Source organism: Nesoenas mayeri (assembly GCF_963082525.1).
Source record: "Nesoenas mayeri genome assembly, chromosome: 21".
In the NCBI taxonomy this organism is placed as follows: Eukaryota; Metazoa; Chordata; class Aves; order Columbiformes; family Columbidae; genus Nesoenas; species Nesoenas mayeri.
In genome coordinates this window covers 2,471,191-2,491,281 of record NC_137571.1, presented here as the reverse complement: position 1 = coordinate 2,491,281, position 20,091 = coordinate 2,471,191, and the positions used below count along the sequence as shown (strand labels likewise).

The window sequence follows — 20,091 nt, the reverse complement described above, 5'->3', positions numbered from 1 at the left end:
GGACAGACCTGCTCCCCAGGCTCGTTTTGGGTGGGGGTGGCTCCTTCCCGGTCACAAGGGAGACGCGGCTCCCGGCGGGGACCCCGAGGGGAGGTGACGGTGCCGTGGCTCCTCCACGCCAGGGTCTGCGGTGCCGCCATCTGCAGCGGTCTCACACCTGCGCCCACCGCGTGCTTGGCACCGGGTGGGCACGTTCGCTCCAGGACCCCCCAGGCCCCCCCTGAGCTCCTGCCACGCTCGCCTGGCCCCAGGCTGGCACGGTGGCGCAGAGCAGCCAGCCGGAGCGGGGCCGGCAGGGTTTGCAGGCAGGAGCAAGGAAAACAAGTGTGGGCATGATGGGGGATCCTGGGGAGTGTTGGGGGGATCTTAATCCCTCAGCACCATGGATTCGGCCCCCACTGCAGGCAGGGAGGTGACACCGAGTTGCGTTTGCCTCCCGGCTGGAAGACGCTGCAGCCAGGGCTCGGCTCTGCGGTGCTGCCAGCGCTGCTGCAGGGACCTGGGGGGACAGGGCCACCCAGAGCCCCCGCAGCCGGGTGCTGAGCTCTGCCCTCCCCAGCACCCATGGCCACACCCCCTGAGCACCCAACCCAGGCTCTGCGGTGAAAATCCACCTTGCAGCACCTCTGGGGGGTCCCGGCCCCCTTCCCACCCCCCCATCGCTGCTGGGTGGTGGCACACGGGGCTCTGTGACGGTGGCCGCAGGAGCAGGCAGGTGGCCGTGCCCCGTGTCAGTCATCGGTCCCTCTGTCCCTGGTCGATGCAGCCCAGCATTAACATAAAATCGATGTCCCCTCTCCTGCCCAGCCTGCAGTCACCCCAGGGTGACACCCTTTAACCCCTTCGCCCCCGCCTTGGGGCACCCATGTTGGGCAGAAGGCGGAAGGACAGAAAGACGGAAGCCAGGACAGGTGTCCGTCCCTTCAGCCCTTTCAGGTGGGTCCGTGCAGCCTTGGGCGCTGCTCTCTGTCCCCAAGAGCTTTCAAAGGGCAAAACTGGGGACAGACCACAGTGACATGCCCGTGGTCCCACAGGGACCCACACAGTCCCAGAGCTGCGGGGGGTGACGGCGATGCTGCCATGTCCATGGGGTGACCCACGTCCCCCCCGCCCCGCATCCCGGGGTGCCCAGCCCCAGGCGTGGCTGCAGTCTGGCATGTCCCCAAGCCCCCTGGCATGTCCCCAAACCCGCTGGCACTGGCCCTGTGCCCCCCTCCCCGCCTGAGCCCCCTGGATGGGGCAGGGGCCAGTCCCCCCTTCCCACCAGTGCTGGGGAATTCATTAACTGCCCACAGCTGGGTCCTGCTGGGGAGGCCAAGCTGCAGGAAAATTAACCCCTTCCTGCCCCCCCTCCACGCACAGCACCCCCCCACGGTCACACAGGGGAGGGGACCAGCAGCTCCCCCCGCTAGACACACAGTGACCCCCCCCTAATTAACCCCAGGCTGCTGCCTCATTAAGGCACATGGCCGGGGGGCAGCAGGAGGGGCCGGTCCCTGCTGGGGGGCGCAGGGGGGGGTTGCCCTGGAGGGGGGGCAGCTTTGCAAACCCAAATGCTTCCCCACCCCCTTTTCCCAAGTTTTTGTTTGCAAGGGGAGCTGGTGCTGCAGCCCCACATGGCCTGGGGACACCGGGGGGGGCATTTCTCTGCTCTGTGTCACAGAGGTGGCCCCCCCACACCCAGGGTGGGAGGATCCGGCCCTCAGTCCTGGCTTGACTCAACCTGGAGCCCCCTGGGTGGGGATGGGTGCCCCCCACCCCAAATCTTGCAATCCAGGGTTGTCCCCCCAGCTCCAGCACCCCCGTGACCCCCCCAGCCTGTGCCCATCCCCCACCAGGGCACCCCCTTTCCCTGGGGGGGGCAGAAGGACCCACACTCCCCCCGCTTGTTAGAAAGGTTTTATTTCTATTTACAGACTGGATTTAAAAAAAATAATAAACAACAAATCCCTCCTGCTCCCTTCTCTGCCCAACCCCCCCCCAGGTGGCACTGTCTCCCCCCCCAAAATGGGGTGCGCAGGGGGGCACCAGGAACCAGCTAGCAGGGTGACCCCCCCCTCCAGCACTGTCACATTCACATTGTGCCCCGAGTCCCCCCAGCAGCCCCATTAACACTTGGTGCAGGGGTTTGGGCTGAGCTGCAGCCGGGACCCCCCCCAGCACCGTGGGTGACCCCATCCCATACCCCCCCAGCGCCATGGGTGACCCCATCCTGTACCCCCCAGCGCCGTGGGTGACCCCATCCCGGACCCCCCAGCGCCGTGGGTGACCCCATCCCGGACCCCCCAGTGCCATGGGTGACCCCATCTCATACACCCCCAGCGCCCTGGGTGACCCCATCCCGGACCCCCCAGCGCCGTGGGTGACCCCATCCCGTACACCCCCAGCGCCGTGGGTGACCCCATCCTGTACCCCCCCAGCGCCATGGGTGACCCCATCCCCTACACCTCCAGCGCCATGGGTGACCCCACCCCGTACCCCCCCAGCGCCGTGGGTGACCCCATCCCCTACACCCCCAGCGCCGTGGGTGACCCCATCCTGGACCCCCCCGCCCCACACGGGGCAGTGGGAAACAGCCCCTGGAGCAGAGCTGACCCCCAAAACCCAGGCACATGGTTGCCCCCAGGACCCCTTGTCACCCCCCACAGAGCAAGCAGAGGTTTATGGCTTTCAGGATTTGGCTCTGCTGGAAGGAAATGAAATTAAAGCGGGGGGGGGGGGACAAGGAGAACCCCCCGATCCAGGGATCCCTGAGGGTGAGGCGGCTGCTGGGGTGAAGGATATAAAATCTTATAAATTAAAAATATCAAGTGGGGGGTTGAGGTGACCTCCCCCAGGTCAGCGCCAGGATTTGGGGGGCTGACCCCCCCAGGTGCTCAAGGCTGAGCTGAGGGAGAGGAGATTGGTATGGGGAAAGCCCCCTGAGGCCTCTGCTGCTGCGGGGTGTGTGGGGGGCACAGTGGGGTCCCCCCCAGCCAAAGCACTTCTCAGATTCACAGCTGGGCGTGAAGGCAGCAAGAGAGCGGTTGGGGGTGCTGGGTGGGGGGCGCAGCTTTACCCCTTTTTTAGTCCAAAATCCTTGTGCAAAGCCCCCTGTCCTCCCCAGGACACCCCCAAACAGGCATTTGGGTGGGGGGAGGGCAACACAGGCAACAGGAGCAACAACCCCCCTGCAAAAAGAGGGAGATTCACCCCAAATCCACCACAGCGCTTGGCTGGGGGGTGACAGCGCAGGGTCACTGGTTGTCCCCCGGCTGGTACTGGGGCTCGGTGGCCGTGAAATAGTCCTCGAGGAAGGACTGGAGGTACTCGAAGGTGGGGCGCTCCTCGGGCTCCCGCTTCCAGCACTGCACCATCACCTCGTGCAGGGACGGGGGGCAGCTCCCCGGGCACGGCATGCGGTACCCCCGCTCCACCTGCTCCAGCACCTCCCGGTTGTTCATCCCTGTGCGACAAGGATGCGGTGGGGAAACTGAGGCATGCCAAGGGATAGGGAGCCCACAGTTTGGATAGGGAGCCCAGCTTAAGGCTGGTGTCGCTGATGGGGAAACTGAGGCACGGGGCAAGCCCAGGGAGGCTGAGCCCCTGCCTGCACTCCACTGCCCGTACCTGGGTAGGGCACCCGGCCCTTGGTCACCAGCTCGGTCAGGAGGATGCCAAAGGACCAGACGTCCGACTTGATGGTGAACCTCCCGAAAAGCGCGGCCTCCGGGGCCGTCCACTTGATGGGGAACTTGGCACCTGCAAGGGGAGGCAGGTGAGCCATAGCCAGGGCGCCCCAAAAATGGGGCACACAGCACTGGGGACACCCTGCACCTGGAGCAGCCTGTCCTGAGGGCGTCCTGCACCCGGGGTACCCTGCGGTGGGAGGAACCTGCAACGGGACACTATGTACCCAGCACCCAATGTACCTTCTGCCTGGGGTACCCCACACATGGGGCACCCTGCACTGGGGAACCCATCCTCTGGGACACCTGTTATCTGGGAAATCCATCACCCAGTGTACCCGTCATCTGGGGCACCTGTCACCCAGGACACCCATTCCCTGGGGTACCCATCACCCAGGACACCCAGCTCCGGGGTGAGCAGCGCCAGGCGCAGGGTGGCCGCAGCCTGGAGGGGCAGGGCAGGGGTGCCCCGCTCACCCTGCCGCGCCGTGTACTCGTTGTCCTCGATGAGGCGCGCCAGGCCGAAGTCGGCGATCTTGCACACCAGGTTGTCTCCCACCAGGATGTTGGCGGCGCGGAGATCCCGGTGGATGTAGTTCATCCGCTCGATATACGCCATGCCCGCCGCGATCTGGGGGTGGAGCAGTGAGGACCCCTCAATCTGCACCCAATGCGGGGAACCCCACCCCGTCCCAGTCTCCCCAGTACCTGGGCGGCCATGTCCACCAGCTGGGGCAGCTTCAGGTACCGGCCGTCCCCGTCCTTTAGGAAATCCAGCAAGCTGCCTGCGGGCCGAGGGTGCAAGTTAAAGCACCCAAAAAACAGCTGTGCCCACCCAAGGGTGCCCTCCCCTGCGAGCCCCCAGCCCTGAGACCAGCCCCCTGCCCCCCAGCTGGGTGAGGATCAAAGAAAATCTGGGGGGACACAGCCGCGCTCACCCTGGCTCATGAACTCGGTGACGATGTAGATGGGCTCCTCGGACACCACGGCGTAGAGCTGCACCAGCTTGTCGTGCCGCAGCCGCTTCATGATCTGCGCCTCCTCCAGGAAAGCCTCGGGGGACATGGTGCCCGGCTTCAGCGTCTTCACTGCCACCTTCGTGGTGCCGTTCCACGTGCCTGGACCGGGGAGACGGGGTCACCAGGAGCCCAGGGACAGATGGCCCTGGCAGGGCCAGGATGGATGGATGGATGCATGCAAGGATGCATGGATGCATGCAGGGATGTATGGATGGATGCATGCAGGGATGCATGGACGGATGCATGCAGGGATGGTGGATCAAGGAAATCAGGGTGATGCAGGGATGGAGGATCCAGGAGATTAGGGCAGGGCAAGAAAGGGGCACGATGACACCATACCCCACCCAGGACAAGGAGGGCCCCTCACCCTGTGACATGGGGACAAGCCACCCGTGAGCTCATCTAACGCCAACCTTACCCCATGCGCACCCCTCCATGGGGGAGTCTGTGCCCACGCTGCCATCACCCCCACAGCAGCGGGTACCACCTGGCACCCCGCGATGCTGCTCCTGTCCCCATGTCCCCCCCGCCACCCCCGGCCGGCCGGGCCAGCCTTACCCATCCACACGTCTCCGAAACATCCCATGCCGAGTTTCTGATCGAGGTTGATGGATTCCCGCGCTATTTCCCAGGCGTCCTTAGCTAATCCCAGGGTCTGGGGCTTCATAGCGGGGCACGGGCGGGTGAGCAGATGGCACAACCCGTCGTTATACTCTGCAGGGGAGGGGGTGGGGAGGATGGAGGGAGGGGTGCGATGGGATGAATGGAGCATGCACGCCGAGCGGAGGGAGCACAGGGCAATGGAGGAAGAGGATGATGGGGGGGGAGCCCCAGGCCTGGTTTTGTCTCCTGTCTGAAATAGGGGGGGCTGCTTGCCCATGCATGGATGTCACTGGCATCCTGGGGTACCCAGGATGACACTGGTGTAGCTCAGCCTGTCCCAGCAGGCAGGAACCCTTCCCTGAGGGTGTTCCAGGCCTGGGGGTGCCCCCATCACCCACCCGCTCGCCCTGGCTCTCCCGCCGGGCCCTACCCATCCACACTTCCCCGAACTGCCCGTTGCCCAGTTTCTTGAGGAGCTGGAGGGATTCGCGGGGGATCTCCCACACGTCTTTGGTTTTGACCGAGAGGTCGGCCAGCTTGGGCGTCCCTTTGTGGCACGGCACGGCCAGGCGGCAGCACAGCCCGGCTGCCCGCTCTGCGGCACCAGGGGGACAGGGGACAGGTGTCAGCCCCCGCAGGGACCCCCGCCAGCCCTTTGCCCCCACCCGCTGTCCCGGGCATCGCCCAGACTCCTGTGTGGTCCAGCCACCCCCAAAGATAAATGGGGTGCACCCCAGGGGTGTCCCTGCACCCCCTTGGGCTGAGCCGGACCGCCAGCCCGCCCCCCAGGATGGCCACCCAGACTCTGAGGCTCTTTACCTTCTCCAGAGACCGGGTGCTCCCTGCACTGAGGACACAGAAGTGGGGGGACCCCCAGGAGGTCCCCGTAATGCCACCGCCAGTACAGCCCCCCCCTCCAGTTAACACAGTCACCCAGCCGGCTGTCCCTTGGCAAAGAGTCTCCTGGGCTTTCCCCCTCCCTCCCCATCACCCCCATGGCCCCCCATCCCACCCTACCGACATAGTGCTGGACCAGCTGCTGGATGGTGTCGAACTGGGCGCGGGTGGTGATGTAGTAACCCCCGTTGTCCAGTTTCCGAATCTTATAGTGCTTGACGTGGTCGCCCTTGGCCTCGTCCCAGTCCCGGATGGAGAGCGAGTAGGCACCTACGTGGGGACACGGGTCAGGAAGGGGTGTGGGGCACAGCCCCGTGTCCCCAGCCCTGTCCCAGCCCTGTCCCCGTACCTTTCGTGGTCTCGCTCTCCCGGATGAGGAAGGTGCCCCTGCAGTTCCCGTGGCACAGGAGCTGCCGCTCCGCATCCTTGCGCCCGATTTTCCCAAAGTACCACCTGCGAGGGGGCCGGGCTCAGTGCCCCAGGGGGCACCCCCAGGGACCCCCCGCCATGGCCCCTCACCAGCACCGCGGCACTGCCAGGGTTTGCTGGGGGTGCCAAGAGACCTGGGCTCGAGGCAGAGGGCATCAGGGTCCCCCTCTGTCCCTGTCCCCTCCCCATACTCACTCCTCTGCCTGGATGGAGTCCACGGGGGCCACGTAGTTGCTGGGGATGTAGCCGGTGGTGCCCGAGCTCAGCGACCTGGCCTCCCACCAGTCACCCTCCCTGGGGACAGGGGAACCGGGAGTGAAGAGGGACAGACAGACAGACCCGGCCATGCTCCATCAGCACCCACAGACCCTGCTCCTCCCCACCACGGGGGACACCAGCGCCCGGGTCACTGTCGAGACCACCCGGCTCATGATGCACGGCGCTGGTTCTCCTGGTATCCAGCAACGGAGCTGAGGCAGAGCCCAGCTCCTGGCCCTGGGGCGGCATGGGGGCACTGGGGGTGACAGGGGGTCCCCGGGGGAGCTCACGTGTTGTTGATGATGTGGAATTTCTCCCCTTTCTGGAAGCTCAGGTCATCCTCCGTCCTGGCCTCATAGTCGTACAGGGCGATGAAGAGCGTCACGCCCCCACCTGCGGCATGTGGAGGGGACCGCGATGAGCCCCCGGTTCCCCCCAAAACCGCAGGGGTGCAGCCAGACTCCCTCCAGCCCCTGCTGACCTGTGATACCCCCACTGCGCATCTGCAGCGAGTTGGGGGTGAAGCCGCCCGGCCCCGCGAAGGACGGAGCCGAGGACACCGTGGCACCGTGGAAGTTGTTGAAGTCTGGGATGCGGGTAAAGGCGGCGCCCGGCTGCGTGGGGTCGGGGTCGTACTGGGAGGCGGTGGGCGGGGGGGCCCCCAGCTCACCCCCCGCCTGCCCTTTGCCGGAGCCCTTCTCTTTGCAGTGCACGCAGCCCATCCCGGGCACTGCCTGCGGGACAGAGGGAACGTGAGCCCCGTGCCCCCCTGCTAACACCCATGGTCCCAGTTAGAGGCACTGGGGTACGTGCATGAGCCCTCGCCCACCCCCCCAGTCCCAGGAGGAGCAGGGTCCTGCCACCCTGGGCTGTGACATGGGGACAGCAGGGTCCCAATGGGCGCTGCCACCGGCTGCGAGGGGGGCTGTGCCACCCTGGGGACCCTGCATCCCCCCTGGCACCCATGGGTGCTCCAGTCTGAGGTGACCCCACTCACTGCGATGGCTCCTCGGGTCACTTCAGCTGCTCCATGTCACCTCGGGGAGGAGAAGAGGCACCTGTGGACACCAGGGAGGCATCAGGGGGAGGGCAAGAGCCACACACAGGCTGCAACACCCCCAGCATGGGCTGCAACACCCCTGCATGGCTGCAACACCCCCAGCATGGCTGCAAAGCCCCTGCATGGGCTGCAGCACCCCCAGCATGGGCTGCAACACCCCTGCATGGCTGCAACACCTCCAGCATGGCTGCAAAACCCCTGCATGGGCTGCAGCACCCCCGCCATGGGCTGCAATACTCCTTCACGAACTAAAAAAACCCTGCATGGGCTGCAACCGCCTTGCATTGAACGCAACAATGCTGCACGGGCTGCAACACCCCTGCATGGGCTGAAACCACATCCTCGAGTGACTTTTTCTCCTGCCATGTCCCCAACAAACCCACCACCTCCCTCCAAGGGGACACACGTCCCCCGACTGCCCCGAGGCTGGAGGGAGCCAGGCTGGGTGGAAAGGAGCCCCTGGGGTGTCCCTGTCCCCGTCCCCTCGGCTCGGGAGGGGAACTGGTACCTCGGGCAGGAAGGGCCCCCAGCCTGGCTGCGGTCACACTCTTCCGCCCGCGGCCGCGCTCGGCAGCCAAGGTGTCGCGGAGGAGGAGGAAATCCGACCTCTGCTGCAGGGACACATTTCTGTCCCCAGCCCTGCCGCCTCCCCTGGGTGCTGGCCAGCCACCTGCACCAGTTTGCCCAGTTTGGACTGGGCAGAGCTTTCCAGCCAAGGGCTCCCCAGCGATACAGCAGAGCTCGCCCCGTCTCCAGCCCCAGAGCGGAGGGACGGTGGCGGCCACGTCCTGTCCCCTGTGCTCCCGGGAGCAGGAGGGCACGGGGGTTTGGGGCAGCTGGGATGTTTCAGGCAGGTTTCCTCCACCATGGGCTCTGATTCACTTTCCTGCCTCTCGGGGAGCGTGGAAAGGGCCTGACCCTCCTTCCACCTTCACTTTCGACACCAGCGGTGTGGCAAGGCCGCGGCCGTTGCAGCCGAGGCGGCGTTGCCAAACCCCAGAGGCTTTGCCTGGTCGGGGGTTTTGTTTTTGCTGACAATAAGTGGCTATTTTAGCTGACGAATGTCCCCAGCTCTCTCAGATCCTGTCCCCTCCGGGTGAGAGTCTTCCTCCCCCCCATTGCCAGCATCACGCTCAGAAACTTCCCATTTTGCTGAATTTGTGTGCCAAGCGCGGTGACGGTGCTGCCGCAGCTGCCGGCAGGGACTGCGCGGGCAGGGGACATCTAGGCAAGCAGGGGACATCTTCTAGACAAACACAAGCCCGAAATATCACAGCACCCTGGGGTTTAGCACCAACACACCCTTCTCCAGGCACCCACAAACCCCCAAGTTGGTCCCCGCCACCTCCCACTCGGCACAAAACTGTCCCCTTGAGTCATCCTCAGGGAGGGGACGCTGGCGTCTGGCCCCAGTTCTCCCAAAAAGGAGCCGCTCGGAGCAGATGGCGAGCGAGCCGTTCCCGCACCGGCGCCACCGGCACTGGTCCTGGCACCTGCCAGCACTGAGACCCGGCCAACCCGTCACCCCGCCGCTGTCCCCCCCCGGCCAGCCATCTGCTCCCCGGCCCCCCGGGACATGGGGCAGCTCAGCCCATCCCCAGCTCCCAGCCGGAGCACAACGTCCCGGTGCACAGCAGTGTCACCCTGCGTGTCACCCCCGGAGGAACCGGTCAGCACCCCCGCAGCGGGAGGAGGAAGCAGCGGGAGCACGGCATGCTATGGAAGAGAAGGAGGAGGAGGAAGAGGATGGTGCTGCAGCTGCCAAGGGGAACCTGGGGACTGGCAGGATCCCAGATCTTGGGGACAGTGGCACTTGGGAGGACTGGGCAGGGACCACAGCGGGGCAATGGGCTGCAGTCCCTTGGTCACCCTGTGCCCCCGCATGCCATGCCCACTCCTCTCACCCTGCACCCCCGTCTTTCCAGGTGGCCCTGCACCCCGGTGGCTCTTGCCACCATGACGTAGCCCCCCTGGGGAAGAGGAACCGAGATTGCTGCACAGCCCCGGCCTGAGCCCGCCGGGGCTGCTCCATCGCCCGCGGCTCCGGGTCTCCCTGGGCCCAGGGGGGAACTGGGGCACAAAGCAGCTGCAGCACAGGAGGAGAAGGTGCCTCACTTTAGGTGGCTCGTTAGGGCACACGACCCCAAGCCATGTCCCCATCCCTTGCCCAGGACTCCTGTAGAGCTGGGGAGGGGACAAGAGGACACGTCCTGCCCCTCCACCACCCACTCCTTTGCCTGGCGAGGTGGCAGGCGGTGACACATCCCTGCTCCAGTCCTCCCAGTTCACCCGGGACCCAAGGAGGGTGCTGCCATGGCTGGAGAGGCCCACGCCACGAGCAAACCGCTCCAGACATCCGCAAGACGTGGGGACAGTGACAGAGGCGGCGGGATGGGACCCAATGCTCTGCCAGGAACACGCGATGGGGTGACAGCCGCCAGAGGGTCCCCTGAGCGCTGGTCTCCTGGCCGGGTGTGCTGGGGCACGTAGAGGGCTGGACACCCCGGTGCTGTTCCAGGGCACTCTCCAGTGGTGACACACACAGGGACACCCCTTCCCCTGCCTGCCCGTGAGCGGGAGGGGGTTCAAATGGGGCTGCTGGCCCCCAAAACCAGCCGTGCTCTGGCTGGGCATGGCCAGCGCTTGGTGCCATCGTCCCTGTGCCGTCATCCCTGTGCCAGCCCCAGGAGGTGACAGGGTGCTGCCCCCCCAACAATACTGCAAGGCAGAAGAGGAAGGACTCACCACCTCCCCAAAAGCGATCTGCCCCACGAGCCCACCCATCAGCCACCAGGCCCATGGCGGGGGGTGTCCCCTTGTCCCCCACTCTGGGAGGAGATTCCCCGCACCCCCTCGGCCTCCCAGCCCCATCGCTGGCCAGGAAAGCAGGATTTCCGCTGGAAGAAGAGCAATTCCCGGATCCGAGGGGCTGCAGGGGCGGGGGGGGGCGGCCAGGGCTCCAAATACAATGTCCCGGGAGGAGCGGGGTGGGGAGGGAATTGTGCAGGGCAGGAAGCGGCGAGTTCCTGTCCCTCCTTGGGACACACCAAGGACCGGGGGACAAGGCAGAGCTGCAGGGAGCAGGGGGAGCACCCTGAGCCGCCCCCAGCCCTGCAGCCCCCCGTGAGCACTTTCTGGGCTGGCACACCATGGGCACCTGTGGGGTTGGGGGAGCAGGTGTCCCCTCACCCCATCCCGGTGTCCCCTGGGGTGCTGTGACCTGCCCCCCCATCCCCAGCGCTCGGGTCCGGTGCTGGCAAAGCCACCATTTGTCCCCGCAGCACTCCCCGCCGCGGTGTCGCCGCTGATTAGTGCCGGGAGGGTGAGCGGGAGCTGCCGGTGCCCCGGCCCTCCCCGGCCCCCCCGGGCCGCTCCCGCGCTGACCTGCTGCCCCCCAGGACGGGGGGTCTCCTGCCCCCAGGCTCATTGCAGAGGCCCCCAGGGGGGAGCGGTGCGGGCAGGGAACAGTGACACCCCCCCGGCAGCCCCCCAGCAGGGACACGGGGCGCTCTGTCCCCACAGCTCAGTGCCCCGTCCCCCCCAGAACCCAGATCCCCCACGCAGGGGGCGCGCAGCTCTCAGCACCCCCCAGCACACGGTAAAGGGGACTAAGAGACACCCCCTCATTAGTGCAGGGGGCAGAGCGCCCCCACACCCCCCTCCATCCCTCTTACCGTCAGCCTTCCTGCTCCGGCTCGCATGGACCCCCCCGCTCCGGGACCGCAGCCCGGGGGTGGCACTGCAGCCCCCCTGAACCGCCCGGCGCTGGGGACCGGGGTGTCGGGGCGGGTGCCGAGGTGGGTACCGAGGTGGGTGCCGTGGGGACAGCGGGAGCCTCTGTGCGTGTGTTTCCCCCCCCGGCTCTCCGGCAGCTCTCGCAACCGAGCAGGAGCTTCCCCTCCCCTCGCCCCCCCGCCCCCCCGCGCTCCCTGCGGTGGCTCATTGTACCGGGCAGCCCCGCCGGGGCCGCCGCCTGCCCTGGAGGTGGCATCGGGGGGTCCCAGGTCCTCAGCAGCATGGGGGGACACTGCTGCTGGGGGATTTGGGGATACCCGGCTCTGGGGAAAGCTTGTGCCAGGCGGGGGTGCTGCCTGCACCCACCCCGAGACAGAGTCTCTGTGACACTCCCGGGGCAGGGGACAGCACGGGGAGGGCGTGTGACAAACAGGGGGTTGTCACCCTGTGCTGGCACGGAGGTCTCTGCTGGGATGGAGTGAACTTGGGGCAGCACAGACCGTGGAGTGGGGACGAGCAGGATGGCAGGTGGCTTGGCATCGTGTTCTGGGGGGCTCCCACATGTCCCCCCAGGATGGGGTGCAGCTCCTGGCCCCTTTTTTACTCCTTGCCCAGATAAAGTTGCTGGTGTGACGACCCCAAGATTTGGCGGCGGTTGCACTGACCCACAAACTTTGGTGAGTTCTAGGAGAGCAGGTGAGCCCCCAGAACCCTGTCTGAGCCCCCCACACCCTGCCTGACCCCCCAGCACCCTGCCTAAGCCCCCTGCACCCGCTTTGACACCTCCCACCATCCCTAAGCCCCCTGGGATCCCAGTCCAGGGCGCTGGGACACAGACCCTGCAGACAGCACCTCCAGCTTTTGGCACCATGAGCCCTGGATCAAGGGGGTCTCGGTGGGGGTCCCTCACTGGGGGAACCCCTCACGCCCATTTGGGGGTGCAAGGCAGCCACCCCTCAAACATAAACCCACAGCTCCCCCCGGGCCCGATCCCGCATGGCCTCCCCCACCCCCCAGCTGCCCTCCCATCGCAGGGGACGGTGACAGCGAGGGGACGGTGATATTTTCACGTGTCGCCTTGCTGTGGTTTCCGGCGCACGGCCGTGCTGCCGGGGGGGTCAGGGCAGGGGGCTGCGGTCGCACCCCAGTCCAGAGCTGGCTGCACGCCGGCCCAGCACCCCCGTCTCCCCGCATGGTGGGGTGGGGGTCCCTCCCTCCTCCTCCTCCTCGCTCTGCGGTTCACCCTTGCAGACTGACCTCTGTCCTGTGTGACTGAGTCTGGCCCCAGTGTTTCCTGTTCTCATGGGGTGGTCAGAGCTGCTGAGGGTCAGGGGTCCCCACCAGGATGGGGACGTGCCCCCTGGGCTGATGCCACTCATGCCTTGTCACCCCCCGAGTTCTTCTGGGGACAGCGCAGATCACAGCTGCAATTTAGTCCTGGCTTTGGGGGCTTTTGGGGCTCTCTGGGACCTGCGGGGGGGGATTCAGACCATGCTGGATACGGAGCCAGCCCTGCCAGTGTCCCTGGGAGGGGAGGGGGCACAGCAGGGACAGGGGCTGCTCATCAGCTGCCACCTGCAGAGTGCAGAGCTGCATTAGGATCCACCCGGGCTCCCAGCACCCTCCCCAAATCGTGGCCCCAAGTGTTTCTGGCTGCGTTTAGCCCCAGGAGGTGTCACCCATCCACCCATGCTCCACCTTGAGAAGAGCTGCCTGAGCCCCTCCTGACCTCTCTGTGCCTCAGTTTCCCTCCTTGCAGTCAGGCAGGGCAGTCAGCCAGGGGTGCTGAGCCCCATTTCCAGCCCTCTGCCAAACCCCAGGGGCTGGCTGTGGGGTGCCCATGTTTCCCTGTGCCCCCCCCGCTCCCCTTCCCTTCAAGCCCCAGCAGCAAAGGCTCCCCAGTGCTTCCAGTTTCTGGGTCTGGCTTGTTAATGGTGAGCTGCTCACAGCCCTGCCCATCACCCCGGCCTCAGGGCTGCCTGGCAAAGGGCCCCCAGCCCCAGGGCAGCTCCCCCTGCACAAGGGATGCACAGCCCCTATCAGCCCATTATCCCCCCAGATTCGGAGGGAGGGGCCCTCCATAGATCCAACCAGCCTGCACCCCCACCCACACTGCTCCTGGCTCCTTGGGGCTCGTCCTGCACCCCCATTCCCCTGCAGCACCCGGCGTTGCTCCATCTCCCTCCGCGGGGACCCTGCTGAGACATGCTCGCCCCGCCAGCACCCTGGGGTGCCCCGCACCCCGCCAGGCGCCACATGATGCCGGTTCCTTCCCCTCCCCTGGGGAGGGCCCTGGTTTCTGCATTGGCGCTGCCGGGTTTCACTGGAACCAGTTTAAAAGCCAGCGCTGGTGCTGGGCGAGCTGGGGCGGTGAGGATGGGTGTTCTCCGCTGGCTCTCGGCCTCTGCGCTCTGCATCGCCGTCTGGGGTGAGTCTGTCCCGCTCCGGCACTGTCCCTGCTGGGGACACCCTGGGGATGGGGGCTGGGGTCACCCAGGCAGGTCTCATTGCTGGGCTGGGTGGGTGGTTTCTTGCTTGTTAAGTCCCCAAATTTGCAATGTCCCCCAAGAGAGAGGAGAGTTGGGGCGGGGTGGGAAAGCGAGGGAGGGATGAGGGATGCGCCTGGAGGGCTTGGCAGGGCTGGGGGGTGAAAATAAGGCTAAATGGAGCCAGATGGGCTGTAACCCACACACAAGCCCAAGCTGTTTCCTTGTCTTTGCTGCCTGCAGCTGGGCAGCTGTCACTGGGAGCACTGGGAGGGGACCGTGCCCACCCCCTAGGACCCCGTTTCCCAGCTGGGTGTAAAGCCAAGCAGTGTTGTGGAGTTGCTGGATCTGTTGCTCCTCCTGCCCCAGTCACCCTGTGTGGGTGCAATGGGCACCCACGGGACGGCCTGGAGTGCAGGTTGGGGGGTGCCGGTCCCTGCCTGCCCCAGGTTTCAGGTGCAGAGGCAGAACCGGGCCCAGTCCGGGTTGCCTGGGGCTGCCAGGTCCCTCCCAGTGAGGAGGGAGATGCTGGGGCCGGGCTGGTTCCCAGCGGCGGGTGTGTTGGCGTGGGGTTGCACAAGCCAGGAGCCCGCAGGGCGGCTGGACATGCCAGCGGGAGATGCCAGATGGGACCGGTCGGCTCCCTGGCACCCTCAGCCATGCCCGGCTGGTTGGGACAGCTGTATCCCCCCTTGGGAACATGAGCCATGGCTGCCAGCCCTGGGGTGACACAGCCTCCTATGGGGACATCACCCCAACAGCCACCCTGGGGGGTTGTGGCATGTGCTGACCCTGGATCTGGGTGTCAAGGGCGACAAGTGGAGCTGCTTTCAGCCGAGTTCTCCCAGCCCCATGCAGGAGGGGCTGCAGGGATGGGGAGCACTGGTTTTGGGCAGCCTCCTGTCCCCAGCTCAGTTGTAGTGACAGCCCCCACTGACTCCCCCTGCTCTGCCTTCCAGGACTGGACTACGTGCTCTCCCGTCCACCCCCTCAATTTGGCTCCATCTACCATGTCCGAGGTAACGGGACCCCGCAGTGTCCTTTGCCTGGGGGGGGAGCGGAGGATGCTCAGCACTGGGCAGGACCAGGCTGTCCCAGCACCAAACCGGGGGGGACAGCAGCTTGGTCAGCTGTGGGTCTGCATGCTCCGGGGGGCTTGGGGAGGGATGTCAGGATGCTGAGGCCTTGGGGCTGACCCGTGTCCCACACCTGGGGCCTCCCAGGTGTCATTAACCTGCCCTACGCTGAGATCGAGGAGCCCTTTGAAGCCTGGTACAACCTGACGGGAAACAAGAGCCGGATCCAGTACTACGGGGGTAAGCAGGCGGGTGTCCGCTGTGGCCCCATGCAAAGGGAGGATGCAGGCAGGACCACCGTGCCTCAGTTTCCCCTTCCCGCTGGCACAGGGCAGGTGATAACGTACCAGCTGGGAGGGGTGAAGCCCTATGGGATGCAGTACAAGATCACACCAGAGACCACCGAGAAGAAGGTGAACACCAGGGCATGTTTCCAGCTGCCCGGCTCCAAGGAGGACGTGGTCAAGGCTCAGAGCGTCTTCCCCAGCATGGACGGCTTCAAGGTGAGAAACGCTGGAGCACCTTCAGGTGGGGGTGCTGGGCAGCTGGAGGTGCTCCTCTCTGTCCTGGGGGTGTGCAGTGCTGGGACAGGCCAGGACATGTCCCCACACGCCCCGGGGCACAGGGAGGGTCATTTCCCGGCCCGGACCGGGGCTGGAGTGCCGGCTCCTTTCCCAACCCCAGCAGCCGTGTTGGGACGTGTCGCAGCCCACAGCGCCGGTGTTTCGGGACGGCTCGGGCAAGTCGCTGCACGGCAGCTCAGCTCCCGCCGGCCCCCGACGCCGGCAGAGCTCCGTGCCACACGTGAGCGGTGGGAACAGCAAGGTGCCACCAAGCTGGGCACGAGCATGCAGGGCAAGAGCTTGGAAACACACAGGGAAACAGCCAGAGGCTTTGGGAGGGGGGTGCAGCCAGACACCCCCACTCTGGGTGCACATACAGTGGGACGTCTGTCCTGTGTTGCACCCCAAATCCCGGCCCCATGCAGCAGATCTGATCAGAGAACCCAGTTCACAGTGCTGCATGTGCACTGGGAGCAATGGGATCCTGCAATGGGATGATGTGGGGTCCCCCTCCCTGACGCCGTGTCCCCCCAGTTCCTGCGGGAGGAGTACTACCGGGGCCGGTACTGCGCCGTCTGGCAGAACGTCACCCGCTGGGCGCAGAAGAAGAACGTCTACACCCTGTGGGTCACCAACTCCAGCTGCGGGGTGGCCCCTGTCCACTACGAGATGCGGGGTTACAACAGCCTGCTGGGGTCCCACTATGACAAGTACGAGATCGCATACACAGAATTCGACAACAGCTTCCCCCCCTCCATCTTCGACATCCCCATCAACGGTGAGCTGGGTTGGGGACCCCCCCATCCTGCCCATGGGGCTCAGGCTGATGGTGCCACCTCTTTGCTCCCCAGAGACGAAGGAGTGCGGGGACCTGCCGGGGAGCACAGCGGAGCACCGGGTGCTGGCGAACCCCATGGAGGACCTGGTGGGACGGCACCAGCCGTGGGCTCACGAGGCTTTCCACCAGTACCGCAGGCAGCTGGGGCGGCGATACGGCTCCGCACGGGAGCTGGAGCACAGGCAGAGCATCTTCGTGCACAACATGAGGTACGGGGGATGCCAACCCCCCTGGGTGAATCATGGAGTAGTTTGGGTTGAAGGGACCTTCCCAGTGCCCCCCCTGCCATGACAGGGACATCTTCACCAGCTCAGGGTGCTCAGAGCCCCGTCCAGCCTGGCCTGGGATGTCTCAGGGATGGTTCATCCACCACCTCTCTGGGGAACCCGGGCCAGTGTTTTACCAGCCCTGTCCCTGCGGGGCTGCGTCTCTGCTGCGGTGGGAGATGGTTGTTGGTCGTGGCTGATGCCGTCTCCGCCACGGCAGGTTCGTGCACTCTCGGAACCGCGCCGCGCTCTCCTACACGCTGGCGCTGAACCACCTGGCCGACCGCACGCCCCAGGAACTGGCCGCCCTGCGGGGCCGCCGGCGCAGCGGGGACCCCAACAACGGGCAGCCCTTCCCCAGCGAGCTCTACAGCGGCCTTATCCTGCCCGAGAGCCTGGACTGGCGCATGTACGGTAGGTGCGGGGTCCGGGGGTCTCACCGTTGGGGTGGTGCGAGCCTGCGGTGTGGGGGTGCGAGCGCTCCCCATCCCGGCCAGCGCAAAGTCCGAGCGAACTGCCCCGCTCTCCATCACCCCCGCCCGCCCTCGTCCCCGGTGCCAGCGCGGCCTCTCAGCCCCCCCGCTGTCCCAGGCGCCGTGACCCCCGTGAAGGACCAGGCCGTCTGCGGGTCCTGCTGGAGCTTCGCTACGGCGGGTGCGATGGAGGGTGCCCTGTTCCTCAAGGTGAGAGCAGGGACGGCCGGGGCGCCGGATGATGCCCGGCCCGGCCCTGCAGCGTGTGTGTCCCCAGACCGGCGTGCTGACCCCCCTGTCCCAACAAGTCCTCATCGACTGCGCCTGGGGCTTCGGGAACTACGGCTGTGACGGCGGTGAGGAGTGGCGAGCCTACGAGTGGATCAAGAAACACGGCGGCATCGCCACCACCGAGTCCTATGGCACCTACAAGGGGCAGGTGAGGGTGGCCATGTGTCCTTGCCAGGGTCCCCCCGGTTTTGGGATGGCTTTAAAGCCACTGTGGGGCCAATGAGGATGGGTCAGAGGTGCTAGCAGGCACTGGGGATGCCACCTGAGACAGGGATGTCACTCCCAAGGCACCAGGCTCACTGTGGTTCAAAGCACAGCCCAAAACCAAACCCCAGGGCTCATCTGGGTGGTTTCATCACTGTGTGCCTCAGTTTCTCTTCTTGCAAAACAGAGACAAGGCTCCTCCACCCATGGGTGGTGGCATCAGTCCCTCTGTGCCCCTGGGGGCAGGGATGGAGCAGGGTGGCCTGGGGACAGGGACGTGGCTGCAAGGCATGGGCAACAGCCCCCCAGCTCTCTGCGCCATGTGCAGGTGGTGCTGTGTCCTTGCAGCAACTGGGAAAACGTCCCCAGCATGGTGGGTGAGGGAGGACAAGGGGACCAGAGCCAGGGTGCTGTCACAGCCCCCGTCCGCGATCACTCCCTGCATTGGGGGCTCTGGATGACACAGTGTCCCCTCTCCTTGGGTGCCACAGAATGGCTTGTGCCACTACAACCAGTCTGAGATGCTGGCCAAGATCACAGGCTACGTCAACGTCACCTCAGGCAACATCACAGCGGTCAAAGCTGCCATCTACAAGCACGGCCCCGTGGCCGTCAGCATCGACGCCTCCCACAAGACCTTCTCCTTCTACTCCAATGGCATCTACTATGAGCCCAAATGCGGTGAGCCGGGTGGCACAGGGGACATGGGGAGATGCCAGGACACCCGGGATCTCCTCGGTGTTGAGTGGGCATGCAAGAGGGAGCCAGCCCCGGGCGCAGGGATGATGCTCTCTGAGCAGGGATGCTCTCCAGCCAAAAACCATCTCCTGTGTTTGTTCCCTGCAGCAAACAAGTCAGGATCGCTGGACCACGCGGTTCTGGCCGTGGGCTACGGAGTCCTGCAGGGAGAGACCTACTGGCTCATCAAGAACTCCTGGTCCACGTACTGGGGCAATGACGGCTACATCCTCATGGCCATGAGGGACAACAACTGCGGTGTGGCCACCGAAGCCACTTACCCCATCCTGGCCTGAAGAATCTCTTGGCTCTGTGGGGACAGCCCTTGGTGATGGTCCCAGCGCCCATCCCTGGACCAGCCCCTTTGGTGGGACACGTTGCGCAGGAGGATGCTGAGGACATGGTGGGACAGGGCTGTAGGGACCCAGCTGTGAGTTTGCTAATAAACCCCTGGAAAAAGACTGGTTTGCTTCTACGGGAGGGGTTCCATTGCTGCCCACCCGCCTCTGCGCCCTTTGCAGACCCCAGCGCGTGACTCGTCCGTCCCACGCACGCAGGTCCCTGTCCCCAGGCTTGTTTTCTGTGCTGTGGGATGGCGGGGGCTTCCTGGGGAGGGGATGGTGTCTGGCTGGCACAGCCTGCTGGCTCTCGCAGACACCGGGGAGCGGCTTTTCCAGCCCGATTTCTCAAGGTGGAGCACAAACAACCCCAGGGATTTCTGCTGAGATGAGAAATTCCTGGCGTGGGGTGTTGGGGAGTGGGGAGAGGCATCCAGCCTCTGCCCTACTGCCCGGGCGCCTGTTGTGGCTACGGGGAGGGATGTCACAGGCGGTGTTTGCCAACGCCACGAGCCAGGCTGCCCCCAGCCCGGGGCTGCCCCCTCCAGAAAATGACACTGCGCACCGTGACCTGCACTGGGGAGGCCAAACCTCAAATCCTGGGGTCAGTTTTGGGTCCCCCATGACAAGAAAGGCCTTGAGGTGCTGGAGTGAGTTGGGAGGAGGGAATGGAGCTGGTGAGGGGCTGGAGCACAAGTGTGATGGAGACTGAGGGACCTGGGGGGTTCAGCTGGAGAACAGGAGCTGAGGGGAGACCTTCTGATCTCTGAACTGCCCGAAAGGAGCTTGGAGCCAGGGGGGTCGGGCTCTGCTCCCCAGGAACAAGCGCCAGGAGCAGAGGAAACGGCCTCAAGTTGCGCCAGGGGAGGTTGAGGTTGGATTTAGGAACAATTTCTTCCCCAAAGGGCTGTGGGGCATTGGAACAGGCTGCCCAGGGCAGTGCTGGAGTCACCAGCCCTGGAGGGCTGGACAGACGGACATGAGGCTCTCAGGACATGGGGCAGGGGTGGGAGAGCAGTTGCACTTGATGATCTTGAGGGGCTTTTCCACCCCAAATGTGTTCACGGTTCTATGACCGTGGTCACCTCAGCGCTCCCGGTTTGCACTGGAGTCCTCCTGGGTGAGCGGGGTCACTGCACGAGGGTCCTG

The 20,091-nt window shown here is 65.6% G+C and overlaps 2 protein-coding genes across 2 annotated transcripts; one reads left to right on the top strand and one right to left on the bottom strand.

The window, feature by feature from the left end:
• Positions 1 to 3,236: 3,236 nt before the first annotated feature.
• FGR (FGR proto-oncogene, Src family tyrosine kinase) lies at positions 3,237 to 11,650 on the bottom strand (the record flags this gene model as incomplete). Its single annotated transcript, XM_080357795.1, has 13 exons — positions 11,609 to 11,650; positions 7,872 to 7,932; positions 7,356 to 7,608; positions 7,165 to 7,267; positions 6,812 to 6,910; positions 6,537 to 6,640; positions 6,308 to 6,457; positions 5,721 to 5,885; positions 4,607 to 4,786; positions 4,377 to 4,453; positions 4,146 to 4,299; positions 3,610 to 3,741; positions 3,237 to 3,445 (listed from the first exon to the last, which is right to left on the bottom strand). The coding sequence occupies exons 3-13, from the start codon at positions 7,594 to 7,596 to the stop codon at positions 3,237 to 3,239; spliced, it is 1,614 nt and encodes a 537-aa protein (XP_080213921.1). The 5' UTR covers positions 7,597 to 7,608; positions 7,872 to 7,932; positions 11,609 to 11,650.
• Positions 11,651 to 14,045: 2,395 nt separating this feature from the next.
• On the top strand, positions 14,046 to 18,900 carry LOC308048560 (digestive cysteine proteinase 2-like; the record flags this gene model as incomplete). Its single annotated transcript, XM_080357767.1, has 11 exons — positions 14,046 to 14,097; positions 15,115 to 15,174; positions 15,379 to 15,471; positions 15,562 to 15,734; positions 16,329 to 16,572; positions 16,646 to 16,841; positions 17,119 to 17,312; positions 17,490 to 17,581; positions 17,649 to 17,810; positions 18,358 to 18,547; positions 18,713 to 18,900. The coding sequence occupies 11 exons, from the start codon at positions 14,046 to 14,048 to the stop codon at positions 18,898 to 18,900; spliced, it is 1,644 nt and encodes a 547-aa protein (XP_080213893.1).
• Positions 18,901 to 20,091: the final 1,191 nt, after the last annotated feature.